Below are 25,360 nucleotides of genomic sequence, written 5' to 3'. Positions count from 1 at the left end.
CTGCATTATTAAGTACTCTAATCAGGATAAATAATCAATAGTCTAGGGGACTCTGGTATTACAGCAGCCAGTGCACATGGCTACTAATGACAGGCAACTTCTGATGCACTAAACACATCCTGCCACCTCTCCCTGCTAATGTCCCAGCTGCAGCACAGCAATCATTCTCTCTACTCACCCTGCTGCTCTGCCCATTCACTCACTGCAGGCTGTGTGTAGAGATCAAGGAGACATATTGCCCATGGGACAGGAAGGGGGAGGGGTGCTACATCTAGTGCAGGAAGTAGTACAGTCCCCTGCACTGCCTGCTGCTATTTAGCCGAATGCTGCCCAAACTATGAAAAAAGGTCCCAGGTGGAAGAACACAGTGACTGAGCACCACAGCAACACCCCTGGGCATGGCTACACCCGGGGCTGTGACCACCTGCAGCCTTATGGTAGGTACGCCACTGTGTAATCATGAGCTGATAACCAATTACCCCAGATCTTCTCAAACTTTGCAGGGGAGCCCCTATGAGCATAAATTACTTACTTACTCAAGTTTTAAGGCAGCATTAATTTGTCCCACCCACATCGCCAGGGAATGAGGATTATTCTGTTTCCAGCATTGCAAAATGAACCATTCTAGTCATTTGATATAACTGATCTATTACATCCAGTACCCCCGATCAATACCTACAAAGTCTGGGACAGTTCCATAACATATGAATGTGAGCCCCATGATCCCTCTTACATGAAACACAATCAGGCGAGTCCAGCAGCCCCATGCGGTATAACCGCTTCGGGCTAATCTGAGGCTTCTTACATTTTCATACAGTACTCACATTAAATTTGTGACTGCTACAGTCTCTTACATGTGGGGCCCCTAAGGAGCTTGGAGCCCTAGGCAACTGCCCGGGTTTTATACATAAGAATTGATACGGCGCACCAAAACCTGCCAATGGAAAGTACAGTGTCAGAGGTGCAAGAAGGGAGTGGGAAGCAGTTTGTTAATGATTACCACTATTCAATCTATAGAAGTGATTCTTATAAGCACAGGACCAATAGACAGCTAATACTGAAGTTCAGGGAGGGCCCTACTATGGGGCCCCTCTGGCCCAAGGGCCCCAATGGGATCGCAACCTCTGGCGGAACTCACTGTACCTTATTGTTTGCAGGGGTTTTTTTTGTTTGTTTGGTTGGTTGTTGTTTTTTTGGTCTGCTTTTACTGTACTGTTTACTGTTTCACTGTTTGCTGTTTTTACTGCACCTTTGTTATTTAAAGAAACACTGCAGCGGAAAAAAAAATATGATATAATGAATTGGTTGTGTACTATGAATAATTACTAGAACATTAGCAGCAAAGAAAATATTCTCATATTTTTATTTTCAGGTATATAGTGTTTTTTCTAATAGTGCATCATTCTCTAATATGTGCAGATTACACAACACTCAGCATTCAAAATGATTCTTTCAGAGCAGTCTGTGAACTAATGACCTCTCCTCTGGCAGAGAAAAATAAATTTGTTCACTAACAGTTGAGATAATAAAAGTCAGAAGACAGCCCGCTTCACGACTTTGAAAGTCGTAGAGCTTAATGGCTATTTTGCATAGAGATAACAACTGGAGTTTCTTAACTCTTCCTGTACTGGAAACAATTAGACTGATGTATCTGATCTTAATGTTTTATTTCTTAGCTGTACTACACATACAAATCATAATATCATAATTTTTTTTCCGCTTCAGTGTCTCTTTAAAAATAATCCGAACATTTATATAGCGCTTTTCTCCTGTCGGACTCAAAACGCTCAAGAGCTGCAGCCACTGGGACGCGTTCAGGAGGCCACCCTGCAGTGCTAGGGAGTCTTGCCTTGAACTCCTTACTGAATAGGTACTGACCCTAGCCAGGATTCACCCCTAGTCTCCCATGTCAGAGGCGGTACTCTATCTAAATTTTTACTCTACTCTCATCTGAGCCAAATCCAATTCCGGGCTCGCCCTGTTGTGCTTGGCCAATAAAAGCATTCTGATTTCTTGCCTTGATTGAAAAAAAAATTCTGCCTGTCTTCCTAGATTTGATTTTCGCTTTTCTGAGCTTTCTGAGGAATTCATGTGAATGAAAGACTGGGAGAGGCAGGAGCAGGATGAGCTCCTTTCTTCTCACAAACAGAACTAAGAAAATGTGTGTTAAATTAGATAGACTCTGCATACACATTCACAATATTGGTCATCAGAAACCTGGGTCATTATACAAACACACTGTTCAGCTATGTGCTGCACTGTGTAGAGTAAGGGGGGGGGGGGGGGGGTGAAGAGCAAAAGCCAGTTACTGGCAACTGGGACTGTGTATAACAGTAGACATGGAGCATGGCTTTTCAGAATGTCTGATTGCTAAGGGCCCTTTTCCACCGAATATTGTAATCGGCATCATAAATGCGCCACTATGCTGATTGCGATTTTATCAGTGCATTTGTACTGGCAATTTCCAGAGGCTATTTATAAAGATTATATGGACCAATCAGAATCATGCAGAAAAGGCAGCATGCAACGCTACTGAGATCAGTCAAAAATCAAAGCGCACCAGTGGAATAGGGAACCGCAAAACCATGTTATCGTGGTAACCTTGTGATCTGCGAATGGTGGCGATCCAAAAATGTGATCACAATTGTGCCTCCATATGCCTCTCAGTTCAGGGAACCCGAGGTGAGAGGGGCTGACATGCTTAATTCCTTTTACAGGATACCAGAGCCCAAATGAATATGAGAAACAGGGGGGGAGAGCAGGCATGTATGGTGAGCTGTCCTGATGCTCACCGCTCCCCTCGTTATCCATTCTACCCCGTCCACTGCCTGTAATTGCCCTCCGGCACCCTCGTCTAGTCGGCCAGGTCGGGTATCAGTGCGCCTGGGCTGGCCCAGCTGCACGCACTCTAAACTATGCAACTGCTGCCGGGAGCGCTCTGTGAATGCGCATGACATCATCATGACGTCATGCGCAGAATGCTCCTGGCCGGTTTACAACGTGTACAGCTGGGCCAGCGTAGGTGCACTGATGCACGACCTGGCCGACCAGAAGAGAGAGTGCCGGAGGGCAATTACAGGCAGCGGAGGGAGCAGGATGGATAGCAGGGGGAGCGGTGAGCATCTGGACAGCTCCCCATACATGCCTGCTCCCCCCATTTCTCATATTCATTTGGGCTCTGGCATCCTTTAAATAATGCACATTGCCTGGCTGTCCTGTTGATCCTCTGCCTCTAATACTTTAATCCATAGACCCTGAACAACCATGCAGAGAGGATGTTAATGACAGATTTGACAAGATTAGCTGCATGCTTGTTGTTTAAAAGGAAATAAATATGGCAGCTTCCATGGGTCTCACACCTCAGGTTCCTTTTAAAGAGGAGCTTTACCCAGGACTGAACTTCTTCCATATCAGTAGCTGGTGCCCCCTTTGCCACGAGACTTCTTTACCTTTCGTGGAATAGATCATCAGGGGGGCCTGTGTGGCTGAGATCACCTGGCAGAACTAAATATGTCACCACCAGTGATAAATGAATGTAAATCAGGGAGAGGAGAGGTTTTACAAGGGGCAAACGCTGACTCAATCATCTATAAATGAATATTGCAAAAAATAGACAATTTTACTCATTGGCTATCATTCATAAAGCCTTTCCGCATGCGGAAATGCTTAAAACAGCTGATTTTACCGAACACTTAGCAAGTTCGGCATTCATAAAGGCTCTTTCCGCATGAAAATCTGACACTACCGAGCAGAGCGATAAATCACTTCCTTGTGCTGGGATTTTCGTAAAAAATGTAGCAAAATGTAAATTCATAAAGATTACCGCAAGCGGTGTGAGGACGTGAAATACCACTCCCTCTGATGTGGTGATACTAATGTAAAGTTAATGGAGACACACAGACCTCCCAGGCAGCTGCAGTAGAGCGGAACACGGAGAAATGTATCAACTCGGCAGCTTCCTGTGTCTCCGCCAGCCTACCGACAGCCTAGTTCCAGCCTAGTTCGGGGAATCTCCGCACTGCTATCGCACCTGGATACATTTTTATGAATGAGCAGCCAGAAGTCTAAAATACCAGCAGCGGTGTTTTCCCGCACTGATTCTCCTTACCGACAGCTCTTTTATGAATGATAGCCAAAGTGTTCTTTTCACTGCAGATCCTCTTTAGGCTTCAGAGCACACTAACAGCATTTTCACAAGCTGAGAAAAAAAAATAGATCCTTTTGATAGTAATAAACTAATAATCACTCCCTTTACCCTAAGGCTGGATTCACACTTAGATGCGTTGTGTCGCATTGCTTTGCATCCCATTGAAAAAAGCTGCTAGGATGCAACACATCTAAGTGTGAATCCAGCCTTAGGGTAAAGGGAGTGATTATTAGTTTATTACTATCAAAAGGATCTATTTTTTTGTTCTCAGCTTGTGAAAATGCTGCTAGTGTGCTCTGTGGTTTCCGCTGCACCTTATCAGAAAGGGAGGCAGCCCACTGCAGCATCTTGTGACCCACAAACACTGCTCATTCTGGCTCTGGCTGCCCCCTGGAGTAATGAAATCAATCTGTCTTTGTTTTAGGAGAATCTCCATCCAAATAAATTTCTGTAAACCAACTAGGTGACAAACTTGCTGTGGCTCTACAGTGCTCTGTGGATTGAGATCTATGCTGATGCCCATAAGAGTGAGTCATTATTTGGATCCCAGCTAAAAATTCAGCAGCAAGAGTGAGACTGCATGAGAAAGGACCTCCAAGCCACCAAGATTAAGCTATCAGAGGCCGTGGGGTAAGTCACACACTGGCAGTTAGAGATGATTGGTGGCTTTCAGCTTCTCTTCACCCCATAGTACTGAAGGTGAACTGTCCTCTTGTAGAGGAGTTGTAGGGAATAGATTACCACTGGAGGGGGCAGTACAGCAGCAGCAAGAGGGTTCCTGCAGCCGAGATAAGGGAATACAATGTAACTGGATACACAAGGAATAGCCACCAGATGAGATCTGGTCAGTGTACAGGGAAATCAGCTGTATGGATGGACCACAGTGTCCAGTGGGAGTGTACATTGTATGGCTGTATAGTAACAACAATAACAATAACAATAATATTTATATAGCGCTTTTCTCCCTGGGGACTCAAAGCGCTGTGACCCTGCATTATGCAGTCTCAAAGGCTAGGGAAAAGAGGTGAGTTTTTAGCCTTTTTTTAAAGCTGTCCAGAGAAGGAGCCTCTCGCACTGATTGTGGAAGTGAGTTCCATAGAGTAGGGGCTGCATAGGAAAAGGCCCGAGCACCAAATGTTAAGTGTATCCTGGGAATAACCAGCTTCATCTTGTTGGCAGAGCGGAGGGTGCGTGGAGGGGCATAAAGTTCCAATAGATCCGCTATGTATTTGTGTCCCATGTGGTGTAGAGCCTTGAATGTCAGCAGGCAGATCTTAAAATTGATTCTCCATTTTACTGGCAACCAGTGAAGAGTTTGCAGTACTGGGGTGATGTGTGAGCTGCGGGGGGCATTGCAGTACTGGGGAGATGTGTGAGCTGCGGAGAACATTGCAGTACTGGGGTGATGTGTGAGCTGCGGGGGGCATTGGCTAGGAGTCTGGCTGCAGCATTCTGTACTAGCTGTAAGGGGCGCAGAGCCTTATCTGTAGATCCGATGAACAGGGCGTTGCAGTAGTCTAGGCGGGAGGATACAAATGCATGAACCAGGACAGGTAGGTCTTCAGCTGGGATAAGGTGTTTTATTTTCGCTATATTTCTTAGATGGAAGAAGGAAGACTTGACGACAGCTGATACCTGCTGTCTGAGTTTTAGATTTCCATCCAGGATCACCCCAAGGTTTCGCACAGAGTCTTTATACTGTACAGTATCTCCCCCAATTGCTAGTTTGAGGTGGTGAGCGTTTTGAACTTTATCCATCATGTGTGGACCACCTACCACCAACACCTCTGTTTTGTCAGAGTTCAGCCTCAGCCAGCTGGTGTTCATCCAATTTTGTAAATCCACTAGACACGCATTTATGGATGCTGATGGCTCTTGGGTGCCAGGCTTGAAGGACAGATACAGTTGTGTGTCATCTGCATAACAATGGTATCCTAAACCATAGTTCTGGATTATTTTGCCCAGTGGGAGCATGTAGAGATTGCACAGAGATCGCAGTGTACAGTGAGTAAAGGGGAACTACAGAGAGAGTGTGGTGTATTGCAGTGAGAGTACAAAATGTTGTAATGTGTGTTAGGTGAGTACAGTGGACTGCAGTGTGTAGCATTAGAACGATGTAGTGCAATGCATAGTTAGACTGCAGTGTATGTGTGGATGGTATGCACAGTGCAGTGAATACTGTGGATTATGAGTAAAGTATTTTACAGTGCAAGTGGATTGCAGTGGGAGTACACTGTATTAAAGCTGTGTACAGTGATAATACAGAATATTGCTGTGTGCAGTGGGAGTACAGTGTATGATAATCCGGCACCTTGCTGTGTGCAGTGGGAGTACAGTGTATGATAATCTGGCATCTTGCTGTGTGCAGTGGGAGTACAGTGTATGATAATCCGGCACCTTGCTGTGGGCAGTGGGAGTACAGTGTATGATAATCCGGCACCTTGCTGTAAGCAGTGGGAGTACAGTGTATGATAATCCGGCACCTTGCTGTGTGCAGTGGGAGTACAGTGTATGATAATCCGGCACCTTGCTGTGGGCAGTGGGAGTACAGTGCATGATAATCTGGCACCTTGCTGTGGGCAGTGGGAGTACAGTGTATGATAATATGGCATCTTGCTGTGTGCAGTGGGAGTACAGTGCATGATAATATGGCATCTTGCTGTGTGCAGTGGGAGTACAGTGAATGATAATATGGCATATTGCTGTGTGCAGTGGGAGTACAATGTATGATAATATGGCATCTTGCTGTGTGCAGTGGGAGTACAGTGTATGATAATCCGGCACCTTGCTGTGGGCAGTGGGAGTACAGTGTATGATAATCCGGCACCTTGCTGTGGGCAGTGGGAGTACAGTGTATGATAATCTGGCACCTTGCTGTGTGCAGTGGGAGTACAGTGTATGATAATCCGGCACCTTGCTGTGTGCAGTGGGAGTACAGTGTATGATAATCCGGCACCTTGCTGTGTGCAGTGGGAGTACAGTGTATGATAATCTGGCACCTTGCTGTGTGCAGTGGGAGTACAGTGTATGATAATCTGGCATCTTGCTGTGTGCAGTGGGAGTACAGTGCATGATAATACAGCACCTTGCTGTGTGCAGTGAGAGTACAGTGTATGATAATCCGGCACCTTGCTGTGGGCAGTGGGAGTACAGTGTATGATAATCTGGCATCTTGCTGTGTGCAGTGGGAGTACAGTGTATGATAATACAGCATCTTGCTGTGTGCAGTGGGAGTACAGTGTATGATAATACAGCATCTTGCTGTGTGCAGTGGGAGTACAGTGTATGATAATACGGCACCTTGCTGTGTGCAGTGGGAGTACAGTGTATGATAATCTGGCATCTTGCTGTGTGCAGTGGGAGTACAGTGCATGATAATACAGCACCTTGCTGTGTGCAGTGAGAGTACAGTGTATGATAATACAGCATCTTGCTGTGTGCAGTGGGAGTACAGTGTATGATAATACAGTGGTTTGCTGTGGGCAGTGGGAGTACAGTGTATGATAATCCGGCACCTTGCTGTGGGCAGTGGGAGTACAGTGTATGATAATCCGGCACCTTGCTGTGGGCAGTGGGAGTACAGTGTATGATAATCTGGCACCTTGCTGTGTGCAGTGGGAGTACAGTGTATGATAATCCGGCACCTTGCTGTGTGCAGTGGGAGTACAGTGTATGATAATCCGGCACCTTGCTGTGTGCAGTGGGAGTACAGTGTATGATAATCTGGCACCTTGCTGTGTGCAGTGGGAGTACAGTGTATGATAATCTGGCATCTTGCTGTGTGCAGTGGGAGTACAGTGCATGATAATACAGCACCTTGCTGTGTGCAGTGAGAGTACAGTGTATGATAATCCGGCACCTTGCTGTGGGCAGTGGGAGTACAGTGTATGATAATCTGGCATCTTGCTGTGTGCAGTGGGAGTACAGTGTATGATAATACAGCATCTTGCTGTGTGCAGTGGGAGTACAGTGTATGATAATACAGCATCTTGCTGTGTGCAGTGGGAGTACAGTGTATGATAATACGGCACCTTGCTGTGTGCAGTGGGAGTACAGTGTATGATAATCTGGCATCTTGCTGTGTGCAGTGGGAGTACAGTGCATGATAATACAGCACCTTGCTGTGTGCAGTGAGAGTACAGTGTATGATAATACAGCATCTTGCTGTGTGCAGTGGGAGTACAGTGTATGATAATACAGTGGTTTGCTGTGGGCAGTGGGAGTACAGTGTATGATAATCCGGCACCTTGCTGTGGGCAGTGGGAGTACAGTGTATGATAATCCGGCATCTTGCTGTGTGCAGTGGGAGTACAGTGCATGATAATCCGGCACCTTGCTGTGTGCAGTGGGAGTACAGTGCATGATAATCCGGCACCTTGCTGTGTGCAGTGGGAGTACAGTGCATGATAATCCGGAACCTTGCTGTGGGCAGTGGGAGTACAGTGTATGATAATCCGGCACCTTGCTGTGTGCAGTGGGAGTACAGTGTATGATAATCCGGCACCTTGCTGTGTGCAGTGGGAGTACAGTGTATGATAATCCGGCACCTTGCTGTGTGCAGTGGGAGTACAGTGTATGATAATCCGGCACCTTGCTGTGGGCAGTGGGAGTACAGTGTATGATAATCCGGCACCTTGCTGTGGGCAGTGGGAGTACAGTGTATGATAATCCGGCATCTTGCTGTGTGCAGTGGGAGTACAGTGAATGATAATATGGCATCTTGCTGTGTGCAGTTGGAGTACAATGTATGATAATATGGCATCTTGCTGTGTGCAGTGGGAGTACAATGTATGATAATATGGCATCTTGCTGTGTGCAGTGGGAGTACAGTGTATGATAATCCGGCACCTTGCTGTGGGCAGTGGGAGTACAGTGTATGATAATCCGGCACCTTGCTGTGGGCAGTGGGAGTACAGTGTATGATAATCCGGCACCTTGCTGTGTGCAGTGGGAGTACAGTGTATGATAATCCGGCACCTTGCTGTGGGCAGTGGGAGTACAGTGTATGATAATCTGGCACCTTGCTGTGGGCAGTGGGAGTACAGTGTATGATAATACAGCATCTTGCTGTGTGCAGTGGGAGTACAGTGTATGATAAAGGTGGTGTAGAGAAAGCAGCGGGATGGCACTACTGTTGTGAGAGCAGGTATCATGCGGTAATCATCAACTTATCCCATTTCCAGCATAGCGTGCTCTGGTGTGTAGATGTATACAAGGTGGCAGAGGAGGCAAACAGACAGATACCGGCACTGCTATGAGCTGTGTTTATTGAAAAATGTTGGTAGCATACAAAAAACGTATGAAAAATACAGGTTGCTGTGGCTACAATAGAAATACAATGCGTATAACGTGGGATACCTTATGGTGCGGTGGCTGCTGGGTGAGGTCAAGCCTGACGGCCGTTTCGCGCACGTCTGCATGGTAGATGCGCAGACGTGCGCGAAACGGCCGTCAGGCTTGACCTCACCCAGCACCCACCGCACCATAAGGTATCCCACGTTATACGCATTGTATTTCTATTGTAGCCACAGCAACCTGTATTTTTCATACGTTTTTTGTATGCTACCAACATTTTTCAATAAACAAAAGCTCATAGCAGTGCCGGTGTGTGAAATTTTTTGCAACTTTATCAGATTTTGCAACCGGTTGCACTTATTTATACGTATAGCTATCAGAAAGTGCAACCTAGCCATTGACTTTAACCTATCTGTATCAGAAAATGCAACCCAACCAAACCCTATTCTCACACAGAACCCTCCCCTCTTGCTCAACTAATAACCCCCCCCCCCTGGAGGGAACAATCCCCCCTCTTGCTCAACTAATAACCCCCCCTGGAGGGAACAATCCCCCCTCTTGCTCAACTAATAACCCCCCCCCAGGGATCAATCCCCCCTCTTGCTCAACTAATAACCCCCCCTGGAGGGAACAATCCCCCCTGTTGCTCAACTAATAACCCCCCCTGGAGGGAACAATCCCCCCTCTTCCTCAACTAATAACCCCCCACCCCCCGAGGAAACAATCCCCCCTCTTGCTCAACTAATAACCCCCCCTGGAGGGAACAATCCCCCTTCTAGCTCAATGGGATCTGTGGTTGCAAAAAATTACAGGCGTGTTAACAGAGAGGAGCCACGCCTACACACTTATACACTATCCTCTATGGCAAGTTGCAAAATATGATAGGTAGCAAAAATTTTCACTACACCGGTATCTGTCTGTTTGCCTCCTCTGCCACAGTGTATGATAATCCAGCATCTTGCTGTGTGCAGTGGGAGTACAGTGTATGATAATCCAGCATCTTGCTGTGTGCAGTGGGAGTACAGTGTATGATAATCTGGCATCTTGCTGTGTGCAGTGGGAGTACAATGTATGATAATATGGCATCTTGCTGTGTGCAGTGGGAGTACAGTGTATGATAATACAGCATCTTGCTGTGTGCAGTGGGAGTACAGTGTATGATAATCTGGCACCTTGCTGTGGGCAGTGGGAGTACAGTGTATGATAATCCGGCACCTTGCTGTGTGCAGTGGGAGTACAATGTATGATAATCTGGCATCTTGCTGTGTGCAGTGGGAGTACAGTGTATGATAATCTGGCATCTTGCTGTGTGCAGTGGGAGTACAGTGTATGATAATCCGGCACCTTGCTGTGTGCAGTGGGAGTAGTGTATGATAATCCGGCACCTTGCTGTGTGCAGTGGGAGTAGTGTATGATAATCCGGCACCTTGCTGTGTGCAGTGGGAGTACAGTGCATGATAATACGGCATCTTGCTGTGGGCAGTGGGAGTACAGTGTATGATAATCCGGCACCTTGCTGTGTGCAGTGGGAGTACAGTGTATGATAATCCGGCACCTTGCTGTGTGCAGTGGGAGTACAGTGCATGATAATCCGGCACCTTGCTGTGTGCAGTGGGAGTACAGTGCATGATAATCCGGCACCTTGCTGTGGGAGTACAGTGCATGATAATCTGGCACCTTGCTGTGGGCAGTGGGAGTACAGTGTATGATAATCCAGCATCTGCTGTGTGCAGTGGGAGTACAGTGCATGATAATACGGCACCTTGCTGTGTGCAGTGGGAGTACAGTGCATGATAATACAGCACCTTGCTGTGTGCAGTGGGAGTACAGTGTATGATAATCCGGCACCTTGCTGTGTGCAGTGGGAGTACAGTGCATGATAATACAGCACCTTGCTGTGTGCAGTGAGAGTACAGTGTATGATAATCCGGCACCTTGCTGTGTGCAGTGAGAGTACAGTGTATGATAATCCGGCACCTTGCTGTGTGCAGTGGGAGTACAGTGCATGATAATCCGGCACCTTGCTGTGTGCAGTGGGAGTACAGTGCATGATAATACGGCATCTTGCTGTGTGCAGTGGGAGTACAGTGTATGATAATTCAGAATCTTGCTGTGTGCAGTGGGAGTACAGTGTATGATAATTCAGAATCTTGCCATGTGCAGTGGGAGTACAGTGTATGATAATACAGGATCTTGCTGTGTGCAGTGGGACTACGGAGTATTGCATTGTGGAGTTGGATTGCATTATACAATGATAATGTGTTGTAAATTACAGTGGTAAAGCTCTTTGTAGCAGTGCATAGCAGTGTGCAGTAAGACTGCAGTGTGAGTACAGTGTATGGCAGCAGCATGTGGTGACAATACAGCGTGTAACCTCATGTAACATGTGGCAGTGTGTAGAGTTTCTGCTCTGCCCTCCCCGGTCGGGGACCCCTCATCATCTGATGCTGCTGCTGCCATTTGAATCGAGTGTGAGGATCTCCTATTGGCCGCTCACAGCACATCCTTCCTCCTGCTGATGTCACATACATTGGGGAACTGAGGAGGCTGCATCACCGGGGAGGGGGCTTCCTGCAGCCTGGGCTGAGGGTCTGATTGCTGCAGAGACTGTAGCTGCTTTTCTGCTGGCTTCTTCCACTAGCACTGGACTCTGCTGCAAGAACTGCTCTAGCACTGTGTCCTGCTACAAGGACTGGGCTCTGCCGCAAGTACTGCCAACTGGAGTGCTGCTCTGCTGCAAGGAAAGGAGAGGATAGTATGGAATTGTTCTGCTGCAAGCTCTAGTCTCTGAAAGGCTGCACAGCTGAAAGGACTGGGGATCGAAGGATTGTTCTGCAGGGAGGTCTTGACACAAAGCTTGTTCTGCAGCTGGACCCAATACAAAGACTGTCCTGCTACTGGTTGTGGTATTGTTCTGGCATTGCCCTGCATCTGGTCCTGGCATTGCCCTGCATCTGGTCCTGGCATTGCCCTGCATCTGGTCCTGCCATTGCTGGTGAGCTCTCCTCCTGCAGGGGTCTTGCACTGCTCGGTGTCCCCTCTACGGCTGCAGTGCCGTGATCTCCAGCTGTTTCTGCTGTGGGCTGATAGCCCTCCTATGATGCTGGCTGAGGCTTGAGGTGAAGGCTGCCTCCACTCATGCTTTCAGGAGGACACCCTAACAGGATCTCGCTCACCATCTAGGGGTGTCTTGCTGCCCCCTCATTCCCACCTGAATCTCTCAGTGGTCTTCCCAACAGCCCAGAACCATGCTGCTGAAGGAGTATCGGATCTGCATGCCGCTGACTGTGGAGGAGGTAAGGGGAGCTCTCTGGGTCACAAGGGGTTAGTGGGTTAATGAGAGGGGTGGAGGTGGTTACTTGTATCTAGTTACCAGATTCTTCTCTCCATGAACCGCTTCACTGTTGTTTTCTGCCTGGTTAGTTGTATGATGAGTTACTAACCACAACACCGCTGGTCAGCAAGTAATGGTTTTGCTGGTTGATTGCTAGTACTAGTCAGTGGGTGGTTGCCAAGGTGAAGATATTAATCTAGTGTAAGAGATCACTCTTCTGGTAGAACAGAGAAGATTCCTGTACTGGCAGTGATCTGGTCTTCTATGGTTTGGGACAAGTAATGTACAAGATAATCCATCTAACTAGACCGATCCCTGCGGTGTTTGTACTCCAGCTATTTGGCATGACCAATAACCCTGACATTGCTGAGTGGGGGTCAGTAAATTGCTTTGCTGCTTGTCATCTCATCAGTAGTCATTCTTTTCTGAAAGTAGTGAAATGAACCACGAGCATGCGATTACCTTCGTAGGAATAACGCAGTTTCAAGTTGATTATCCAGTGCTGGTTTTGCCTAGTTAAACCTGATCTGTGACATTATAGATTTGTTAAATTTGTGTAACTGATCCCATACTCTAGTATGTTACAGAAATCAAGGTTGGCATTTGCGTGTGCGTCTGTGCGCTGGCTAAAAATTGAAGTCTGCCGTCAGTATGATTGAATGTTATAAATGAGCCGTGAACTGATCGTTTCATTACTGATTAATGCACGGTCAGCTTTTAAATCCGCTACATGGCTTACATTCAGGTTGTACAATCTTTGCACAGCAGCCAAACAGCATAAAGACGTACAGATCAAATATGGCTTAATCTGTTCCTTTAGGCAGGTTCTTTTGCCATCTAGATGTGGTGAAATTTCACGAGGATTGTTCAGTTAGATGACAGGATGTGCGGCCAGCCTTGGGAAAAGCTTGAATTTTTTTAGCATTAACAAGTAGTACCTAATTCGCCTGAAAACGTGGTAATTATCTGCTACTGCTGTTCAAGGTATGGTTCTTAAAGAGATGATTTTTACAGTAGAAGTCATACATTTTACGAAGAGGTTTGTTTTGTAACGACTCATATTACTGATGAATGAGCTGTAAGTCTGTAGAGTGCTGCCTTGTGTCTTTGAATCGCCTAATCATCTTATAGGGCTGTACAATTACTCCAGTGCTTGCACACTACAACGATGCAAACCACTATCTAGTATCTGGTAGACCAGGGATGAGGACCCCTTCGATGCTGGGCCAACTGTAGCAGAATGGTGGTGGAGAACATTCTATAGTTACTCAGTCGCTCTAGTCCAGTGATAGTAAACCCTCAATTGCTGGCCAAGGAGAACCCTGGAGACTATTATGGAAAACATTCTCTAGTAGCAGCTTCTCAGTTACTAGGGCCTACCGATGGTCACTCCTCTGATGTTGGGTTCAGAGGAGCAGACCATGGTGAAGAACATTCTCTTCTATTAGCTAGTCGGTCAATAGAGCCCAGTAATGATGATCTCTCCATCGCTGGACCATGATAAGCAGAAGATGGTGGAGGAGATTTCCTAGCATTAGCTACTTCACTAGAGCCCAGTTATGGCAACCCTTCTACTGCTAGACTAAGAGGAACAGATAACGGTGTGCAATTTCTAATATTAGTTAGTCGCTAAAGCCCAGGGATGGTAACCCCTGCATTGCTGGGCTGACATGAGCAGACAAGGGTGGAGAGTATTTTCTAGTAGTAGGTATGTTGCAGGTTACCAAGTTAAGTTATGGAGCACCTCAACCATTAGGATTACCGAAATCCCTGCAAGTTCTACCATAGAGCTATATAAAGCCATACCTTGCACCGATGAGACCAAACGAGTCTGGCACAGCTGTCTGCAAGCTGGATTATATTGTTTTTTGTGCTTGTGCTATATACCAACAGTTCTTTGTGTATGCTTGGCTTTTAGTGACATAAAGGAATGATTTGCATATCCACACTGAAGTGATGCATTATGGTAGCAACCTCTTGCTTTGAAGTTAGATACTCGCAAATACCTTCTCTTTTAAGAAGGCAAACTGTTATTTGCCTAGTAATAGCTACCCAGTCAGTATATTCCAGTGATGGTAACTAGGGATGGTCAGTGAGATGCAAATCTTTCCAACTTGAAGCACAATTATGCAAATATATGCAGTTTGAAAATTGACCATTCCACCTCGGCTTCATACGATCGGTTCATTTTCAAACTGCATACATTTCCGTACAGAATTTGCATAATCCTGCATCACATTGGGAACTATTTGCATCTCATTGACCGGTCCTTATATTGGCAACCCCTTCATCGCTGGTGTGAAAGGAGCAGACGGTACACATTCTCTAGTGACATCCCACCCAATAAATAGAGCGGTTGAAGGGGAGCCTCAAACACGTATTGCATAGTATGGATACAGAGGCGCCAAAAGGATAAAAGTATCTAAAAAGGTTAAAACCTGAGGAGGCAGTGCTGGAATCGCCCCCTCCAAGCAGACACAAAAATTGCCAATTTGCCAATTACAACAAGTTTATTTACATACTTCGGGGGACAATGCAACGCGTTACACAGGTTTGATCCCGCTTCATCAGGCAGTAACAAGGGAGCAATAGCATATGTGGTCAGTAGAAGAGCCAGGCACCTCTGTTAACACTTATTGTGCATTTCAGCATTTATTGTGAATATGTAATGCTTTTTTCTCACCTCTGTCTAGTAGTTTTAGAGGCAATACACACATTCAGCCACATATCCAACAGCGAACAACTGCAGAAAGAGTGTCTGTTAGCCAGACAGTTGCCTGAAGTACTGGAGTACCCGATTTATACGCTTTCTGGGTATCTCCCTCAGTTGTCAGAACTGAAGATGCTGCTCAATAGTAAGGATGAAAAAGAATGCCGCACACATTACAACCACCTCACTAAGCCATTTACACGAAGTCCACCGCCCACTCTAGTGCATGTGGGTGCACACGCAACAACCTCCACACTAAGCCGCCACCCACACTAAGCCACCGCCCACAACTGCGGCACACTCACTTAAGTTACCTCCCATATCTGCGCCACTCACACTAAGCCACAGCCTACACTAAGTCCCCGCCCACACCTGCACCAACGCCCACAGCTACGTCCAGGCCTGTGCATATTTACAACCTTCGGTTAGCACATAGGATGATTTACTCATTATAGATCAGTCATGGTAAACCCTCATTTGCTGAGCATAAAGGAGCAGACGGTGGTGGAGAGCATTTTCTAGTAATAGGAGGGTTATTTATAGTACCCCCCCCCCCCCAAAAAAAACACACATCCTCCCCCTTGCTGAGCAGAAAAGACCAGACTGCAGCGAACAGCATTTTCTAGTATTAGGTTACGTAGACTAGTGATGGGAGTCTCTCCATTGCTGGGCTGAGAGGAGCAGACAGTGGTGGAGAGCATTTTCTACTATTAGGTCGACCAGTGATAGTAACCCCTCTATTGCTGGGCTGAGAGGAGCAGACAGTGGTGGAGAGCATTTTCTAGTATTAGGTAGTCTATTTATAGTAACACTTGCCACCCTCCCCATTGCTGAGCAGAAAGGAGCAGACAGTGGTGCAGCGCATTTTCTACTATTAGGTAGACCAGTGATAGTAAGTAACCCCTCTATTGCTGGGCTAAGAGGAGCAGACTGTAGTGAACAGGCTTTTCTAGTATTAGGTAGACTAGTGATGGGAGCCTCTCCATTGCTGGGCTGAGAGGAGCAGACAGTGGTGCAGCACATTTTCTAGTATTAGGTAGTCTATTTATAGTAACATCCCCCCTCCCCATTGAGCAGAAAGGAGCAGACAGTGATGGTAACCCCTATATTGCTGAGCTGAGAGGAGCAAACAGTGGTGGAGAGCATTTTTTAGTATTAGGTAGACTAGTGATGGTAGCCTCTTCATTGATGAGCAGAGAGGAGCAGACAGTGGCGGAGAGCATTTTCTGGAATTAGGTAGTCTATTTATAGTAACATCCCCCACCCTCCCCTTTGCTGAGCAGAAAGGAGCAGACAGTAGTGCAGCGTATTTTCTAGTAGGTAGACCAGTGATGATAACCCCTCTATTGCTGGGCTGAGAGGAGCAGACAGTGGTGCAGCGCATTTTCTAGTATTAGGTAGTCTATTTATAGTAACATCCCCCTCCCCATTGAGCAGAAAGGAGCAGACAGTGGTGGAGAACATTTTCTAGTGTTAGGTAGACCCGTTATGGTAACCCCTCCATTGCTGGGTTGAGAGGAGCAAACAGTGGGAGAAAGCAATTTCTAGTATTAGGTAGTCTCCCCATTGAGCAGAAAGGAGCAGACAGTAGTGGAGAACATTTTCTAGTATTAGGTAGACCAGAGATGATAACCCCTCTATTGCTGGGCTGAGGGGAGCAGACAGTGGTGCAGCATATTTTCTAGTATTAGGTAGACCAGTGATGATAACCCCTCTATTGCTGGGCTGAGAGGAGCATACAGTGGTGCAGCGCATTTTCTAGTATCAGGTAGTCTATTTATAGTAACACCTCCACCCTCCCCATTGCTGAGCAGAAAGGAGCAGGAGTTCAGTGCAGCGTATTTTCTAGTATTAGGTAGACCAGTGATGGTAGCCTCTCCATTGAGGAGCAGGCAGTGGTGGAGTGCATTTTAAGTATTAGGTAGTAGACCAGTTCCAGTAACCCTTCCATTTCTAGGCTGAGAGGTGCAAAGGATGATGGACAGCATTTTCTGTTATTAGCTTCCCAGTCACTAAAGCCTGGTAATATAAATCCCCTTTATTTCTGGGCTAAGAGGAGAAGACAATGGTGTAGAACATTCTCTAGTATTATGTAAAGTAGTGATGGTAACCCTTTCATTGCCGGACTGAGAGCAGCAGAGGACGACCGATAGCATTCTCTTGCTTTAGATGAGACCAGAGAAGGTAACCTTTCTATTGCTGGGCTGAAAGGAGCTGATGATATTGAGATCATTCTTTAGTATTAGGTAGACCAGTGATGATAACTCCTCAACTGCTGGACTGAGACACTCAGATACACCAGAAATTGCCCTCATGAACTTTTGCTTGTTAGAAAACCTTTAATTGGCATCTCATGAATGTTGGCAGCACATGCCCGGGTTGGTATGCTCCTCCTGCGGCCGGAACAAGTGCTACGCCGGACCCACAGCTCTAGATTTTCAGGGAATCTCATCATTTTTCCCACGATGTGCTGAAGATATTTATTTTCTACTGAACAAATTCTCTAACATCTTTAAACCCCTCATTCATATCTGCACAGCGCTCCAGTATCAGTAACCCGCACTGACCACAGCTGAGTGAGTAAGCTCCTTGGATACCAATGACCCACCTGTCAATAGCCTCATCTGATCCCTAGTCATCTAGCTGTTCGGTTTTCTAGTGCTTTATCATGCCTTGCGAACTGCTAACCAGGTCAATATTTGGAAGGGAGGCATTTGTGCTTGTAAACATGGATTACCGTTGATTCCTGGATTATCTGATGGGTGCTGGTTTAGTGTTTGATCACTAAGAAGAAATTGTATTGTTCATTTAATGCACAACCCATCCATATCCGGTTAGGTGTCATTCATTCCCTTTGTAGCCTAGTAACCAGCTCAGTGTCAGCAGGTACGAATAAGCCAGGTTTATTGCTAGTGCACTGAGGAGCTCTGTTAACCATGAAGGGTCTGGTATAGGAATTGGGGCTCGTTGCTAGTCAATGTCTTAACCCTCCTAACTGACAGCACTGCGTGAAATGTTCCTTTCCCCCTGACTGTCCTTACTTCTTCCTCTTGTTATTTCTTTTTGTCCATTTTTGTGATATTTTCTTTTTTTCTGGAAGGGATTGCTCTGGAGAATTGCGATTTGCTATTTCCACTATTTTTACAGTTCTTGTTTTCTTTCTGTCACTCTGTGAGCTCAGCCAGAGATGATTCATCTGAAACCCAATTTCCAAATCCCTCAGTCAGCCTGCGTCACAATCCCATCTGTAGGTGATGACCCCCTTTCTTTGGTGGAAGGGGGAGGGTGAGGACTTCAATACGACATGGATGTCTGCAGCGTGTTGCCAAATTCTGATAAGAAAAAGCAGAACCATAACTGCGGTGTAATGCCCGGATTATTAGTGTGCATTATTAGAACTGCTGCTAAATTATTATAATTTGCAGTGCTGGGACTCTGGCCCAGTATCTGATTCAGGCTTTGGCATTTACTTCAGCCAAGGAAAATAGCCCCATTGGTGAGTCTGACTCATTGATTCTTGTAAGCGTGGTAACTTAATGTGTGTCCACAGGGTGGCGCTCTGAAAGGTGCTAGAGTCCACTATATATGCAGACTAGGCATCTTGCTAATGACCCCCCCCCATGGCATGGCCTTTGAGGAACAGGTAGGAAGGTTTTGGCTCATATCTGGATAATAATGGCTACAGATGCTGCACTAGAGATTATCTTATGGCTGGATGAAGAAGTGTTGTACAGTTTGTTGTATTAAAAAAATAAAAATAAATAAAATATTTTGCAAAATAAAAATGCAAGATAATACCAATTTATAAATCATCATCTGGTCCTCAACAATCTCCCACTGCCTGCTACTTCCCCTTGTTCCAAGGCAGGCCAAAACCATTATAAGCTATTCATTAGCAAACATCAATTATGTAGGAAGCTGTGCCCCTCTAGTGTAAACAAAAATCAACTGTGTGGGGAGCTGTGCCCCTCTAGTGTAAACAAAAATCAACTGTGTAGGGAGCTGTGTCCTTTAGTGTAAACAAAAATCAACTGTATGGGGAGCTGTGCACCTCTAGTGTAAACAAAAATCAGCTGTATGGAGAGCTGTGCACCTCTAGTGTAAACAAAAATCAACTGTATGGGGAGCTGTGTCCCTCTGGTGTAAACAAAAATCAGCTGTATGGGGAGCTGTGTCCCTCTGGTGTAAACAAAAATCAGCTGTATGGGAGCTGTGCACCTCTAGTGTAAACAAAAATCAACTGTATAGGGAGCTGTGCACCTCTAGTGTAAACAAAAATCAACTGTATGGGGAGCTGTGTCCCTCTGGTGTAAACAAAAATCAGCTGTATGGGGAGCTGTGTCCCTCTGGTGTAAACAAAAATCAGCTGTATGGGAGCTGTGCACCTCTAGTGTAAACAAAAATCAACTGTATAGGGAGCTGTGCACCTCTAGTGTAAACAAAAATCAACTGTGTGTGGAGCTGTGTCCTTTAGTGCAAACAAAAATCAACTATATGGGGATCTGTGCACCTCTAGTGTAAACAAAAATCAACTGTATAGGGAGCTGTGCACCTCTAGTGTAAACAAAAATCAATTGTATGGGGAGCTGTGCACCTCTAGTGTAAACAAAAATCAATTGTATGGGGAGCTGTGCACCTCTAGTGTAAACAAAAATCAACTGTATGGGGAGCTGTGCTCCTCTAGTGTAAACAAAAATCACCTGTGTAGGAAGCTGCATCCGTCTAGTGTAAATAGACTACTGTGTAGGGAGCTGTGTCCCTCTAGTGTAAAAAAAATCAACTGTATGGGGAGCTGTGTCCCTCTGGTGTAAACAAAAATCACCTGTGTAGGAAGCTGAATCCGTCTAGTGTAAATAGACTACTGTGTAGGGAGCTGTGTCCCTCTAGTGTAAATAATCTGCCACGTAGGGAACTGTGTGGGGAGCTGTGTCCCTCTAGTGTAAACAGACTACTGTGTGGGGAGCAGTGTACCTCTAGTGTAAACAGGCTACTTGTTTGTGGAGCTGTGGACCTTGTAGTGTAAACATACTGCTGTACGGGGAGCAGTGTCACTCTAGTGTAAACAAGCTACTGTGTGGGTAGCTGTGGGCCACTAGTGTAAACTGATTACCGTGTAGGGGGAGCTGTGTCCCTCTAGTGTAAACAGGCTATTTGTGGAGCTGTGGCCCTCTAGTGTAAACATACTGCTGCATGGGGATCTATGTCCTGTTAATGTAAACAGCCTACCGTGTGACGAGCTAAGTCCCTCTAGGGTAGAATAGTGTCCCTTCAGTGTAAATAAACTTCCGAGATGAAGAGTTAGAGGTAATTCGTTAATATCCAGAGCACTGTCACATATCACTTCACATCAGCTCTGCAAGCAAGTTTGTTTCCAGTATTTTCAGAGAGATTACACTGTGCACTAGTAAAGTGATGTCACATATGTATGTAGAAAATGCATAGCAAGATGGGTTTCAGTAAAGGAAAGTTCTGTTCATGTGTACATGTAACACCATCCAGGGGTTTATTGTGAAGTGTGGAGTCAGCCCGATTCTTCTTAGAGTCAACAGAGCAATAGATGTCAACCTCTGGCCATTCAGGCCTTTTAGGTTGCAGCCTAGACATTATTATTTACAGAGTGCCAACATGTTCTGTACTGCTGTACAATGTGCAAACTATACAACCATGGGGAGCATAGATACATGAGCAGTTTAACATACTGTACCACCAGGACAACCAGTGCCACAAGTACCGATACATACAGTTGATGTGTAGTTCAAATAACATAACCAATACTGATAGATGTTTATTTGATAAATTGCAGAGAAACAGGAAACAAAAGGGGGAGGTCCCTGCCCTTGCGAGTTTACAATTTACAGGGTAGTAAGGTTGAGACACTGGGGGAGTAGACACAGGGGTTAGCAGATGAAGCAGTGAGCTTTACATTCTAGCTATAGCAAATTATAAGCTTATTTGAAAAGGTGTGTCTTGAGGGTATGATTGAAAATTTCAGGGCTGTGTAGTACTAGTCAGTACAAAAATCATCCGACTCCTCAGTTAATGAAGCCACCGACTCCAACTCTGACTCCAGGTACCCAAAATGGCTCCGACTCCTTACTCTAATACTTACCAGGGCTGTGAATTTGGTACAAATACAAAAATAATTTGACTCCTGACTCCGATTCCTCAGTCTACAAAACCACCAATTCCGACTCCAAATTTCCAGGCTTGGAGCATGACAGATTGACTGTGGTAGAGAGTTCTAAAGGAGAGGTGACACTCGTGAGAAGTCCTGGATGCAAGAGTGAGAGGAGGTGACTAAGCTGGACAAGAAAGGGGTCTCTTGGGAGGAGGGAAAGTTTCGGGATGGATGATATCTGGGGATTAAGTAAGGAAATATATGAAGAGGATAGCCCATGTAGATCTTTGTGTGATAGTGTTACGAGTTTGAACTGGATCCTGTGGGTGATTGGTAGCCAGTGGTGGGATTACCAGAGAGGTACTTAGTTCAAGTGGCAAGATGATAAATAGTATTTTCATGATGACATATCTGCTCAAGAAATTAAGAAATGAATTTCTTGATCTGCCTGCTTGAAATAAGAGGAGAGGATAGTGGGTAGGTGGTCCTGTGTGTGTTGGGGTAATCAGTTACAGTTTTGGGGTACACCGCCAAAAAAGAAATTTAACCAAAAAAGTATCAAGTGAAGATCATATCTCACTGGTATGGTAAAACATCCTTTGTCATCTTTTAAAAACTGAGTTCTGATTGCTGAATTTGGATCTCTACTGTTTCCTCCTAAGGTTACACAGATTGCTTTGTATATATGACAATAACTGACTACTATTATCATTTATATATACAGTATAGCGCAGTGATGGCTAACCTTGGCACTCCAGCTGTGGTGGAACTACAAGTCCCATGAGGCATTGCAATACTCTGACAGCTCTAAGCATAACTCGGGGAGGCAGAGGCCTGATGGGATTTGTAGTTTTGTCACAGCTGGAGTGCCAAGGTTAGCCATCACTGGTATAGCGCTAACATCTTACGCAGCTCTGCACAGAGTACTTAAGTGTCCCTCAGAGGGACTCACAATCGAATCCCTGCCATAGCCATATGTCTGTCATAGCCAGCAGTGTGTATATTGGCTGTGACAGACATATAACCTTATCTGTATGTTTTGTGGAATGTGGGAGGAAACCAGATTGCATGGAGGAAACCCACACAGACATGGGGAGAGCTTACAAACCCTGTGCAGATAGTTCTCATCAAAAAGAAAGAGGATAGAAAAATCCCCGCACTCCAAACAATCTGTGGGCTACACGTATGTATGCAGACAGTCCTGTTATGCTGTGCCTCCACAATCAATACACAGACAGCAGATAGTGCTCTGTCTGGGATTTGAACCGGGGACCCATTGCTGCAAGGCGAGAGTACTGACCACTACGCCACCGTCCTGGTAGATGTTAGATTGTAAGCTCCTCTGATGGACAGTTAGTTACATGACTATATACACTATGTGGAACATGTCAGCACTAAAAACACCCCATAATAATATACTGTATTCTTCGCTTTATTAGACACAACTTCTCCCTTTCCCCAAAACTAGGAGCACCTTATGGCCAGGTGTGTCTTATGGGGCGAAAGATATGATACTTCCTTTTAAGGGAAATGTTATCAGTATTTGCATTTATCTGAAAGAAAATATAACATTTAATATATAATACTTAAAGGGAACCTGTGGTGAGAGACATATGGAGGCTGACATATTTATAATGCAATGCACATTGCCTGGCAGTCCTGCTGATCGCCAAAAGTTGCGTCCCCCCTGCCGGAAGCTTCCTTCTTGGCTGTGGGATAGTTGTCGCTAGTCCGCACATACACACGCAGTACGCGTAGCGGACTAGCGACAGTTGCGGAGACAGAAGTTGCCTGCGATTGAACTTTTCAATCACACAGCAACTGCTGACTCCGGCGACAGTCGGGGTGCGCGCCTCATACACACGGGGCAACTGTCGACCAGACATGCGCGTGCCACGTGTTTGTGGCGACAGTTGTGCCCCGTGTGTATGAGCCTTAAGCCTTCGGCAGGTTCCTCCTCCTTGTGTCTCCTACCTCTTCACACACCATTTCCGTACGCCCATCCGATGGATCTGAGTGAACTCCACTTGCCTAATCTCCATGCACCAATCCAATGACTAAGCATTACCTTGTACTCATACGGTGCTGCACGACCTGGTTTGCATGTATTACTGTACAGCATTGTCTTATTGCTGTACGTCACCCTAAATATTGTCTGTAACCTAAATTAATGCGTAATATGTCGGCACTTTATAAATACATAAATAAAATATGGACTACTAACATGGCTTCAATTCAACCAGGTCAGTCTGGTTAAAAAAATAGGTTGGTAAAAGACTGCACTCAGTATTTCACACGTTTTTCCAAATTCACTAAGATTTCCTTGCATGAGATATGCACACCTAAAGGGATACAGAAAAGCCTTTTTTAAATGTCGTCTTTTCCTGCTCTGTAATTCTGAAGTCCTGCTCGCCAGTGCATCGGATCAAATGCAGTGAGAAGCAATGGCTGTCTGGCTACATCTGTCAGCTTCACTAGATGGAGACGGTAAGGTACCGACTGGTCAGAGCTGAAGATAAATACTGAACACCTTTACTGGATTTACCGAATGCTTGAATCTTTGTGAATTGACATAAAAGTGACCCTCCGGACTAAAAATCTACTCAGCAGAACTGACAAGGTTTGGTGTTTCTTTAACAGTTTCACAGCATCAGAACTTTGTTTTTCTAACCCAAGCATCATTTTTAGCTGCATTTTTAGGTAAGCTCCACCCCATCAAAGAAATCTGGCCGGGTGGTTTTTCCCTGATGCTGTGCAAAGCATGATAGGATTTCCTATGTTGTTATTCACCATGTTGAGGTATTCACCACACAAGTCAGTAATTTACTTCACTAGTCGGTAATTTAACTTTTCTGTGCAGTAATAGGTTTAGTAAATTGGCATTTGGCAAGATGTTTGGTAAAATCAGCTGTTTTCTGTATTACCGAATGTGGTAATGCTTAGTGAATTAAAGCCATTATTGCAGACAGTAGTAATAACTCATCATCATTGGGAAGCTGCGGGTGTTCCAGTTCTGGGCAATTAAAGGTATTTGCTGTAATAACCTGTGAGCCGGGTGTTTAAATTTAAGGGGTATGTCACCCAGTAAGAAAACAGTGGGCTAAAGGGAATGCGACATGAACATTTTGCATTTCTGAGCTTGAGTCTGTGTTTCAGCGGTGAAGGAGTTAAATGCCATTCTGCGATGCAGGGCAGGTGAGGCGGCAGCGATTGGGCGGCAGGAGGTGGGTATATTCGCCGGTGTCTCTGCAGAACTCTACGCTCATTCAGCATGAGCCTCGGCCTCTGAATGAAGCAGGGATTAGGCGAGAAGGGGAGGGGTGCGCGCTCCGCAGCTCATTCACTCGCTAGTCACTCTTTCTGAATTCACAGGCAGAAAAAAATATTAATGGAAGGACCCATTCAGAAAATTCAGGAACGGTTTGCACAGGCCGAGAGCGGCGGATGCTGTGAAATCACGGCGAGAGATGCGAAGGCAGACACGCTGCAGAATCATTCCACCCTACAGAGAATTCTGCAAGAAAAAGACTGCAGTTACTGCAGATAATAAATCAGACAGAACAGCAAAATCAAAGGAACAGGGAGGATAAAAGGCACCCCTGCTCCCGACTGCTGCAGGTTATATGGATCTGCAAGTCATGATGTGCACCTGAGAGGAACTGATATTACTTTCATTCATTATATCATAAAGGAAATATTAAGAGGCCGGTTTTATACCTGATATTTGCAATGAGCTGGGGCAACGCATTGCACAGC

General features: G+C 45.7%; 1 protein-coding gene across 1 annotated transcript in view; it reads left to right on the top strand.

The window, feature by feature from the left end:
- Positions 1-11,970: 11,970 nt before the first annotated feature.
- PITPNC1 (phosphatidylinositol transfer protein cytoplasmic 1) overlaps positions 11,971-25,360 on the top strand; it is a 285,400-nt gene continuing 272,010 nt past the window's right edge. Inside the window, exon 1 of the mRNA XM_068264048.1 lies at positions 11,971-12,738. Within this exon, the coding sequence (XP_068120149.1) occupies positions 12,691-12,738 (48 nt within the window). The 5' untranslated portion in view covers positions 11,971-12,690. The remainder of the gene's footprint in view (positions 12,739-25,360) is intronic.

This window comes from Hyperolius riggenbachi, chromosome 12 (assembly GCF_040937935.1).
Source record: "Hyperolius riggenbachi isolate aHypRig1 chromosome 12, aHypRig1.pri, whole genome shotgun sequence".
Classification (NCBI taxonomy): domain Eukaryota; kingdom Metazoa; phylum Chordata; class Amphibia; order Anura; family Hyperoliidae; genus Hyperolius; species Hyperolius riggenbachi.
The sequence above is the reverse complement of the archived record's forward strand: the minus strand, read 5'-3'. Positions and strand labels throughout refer to the sequence as shown.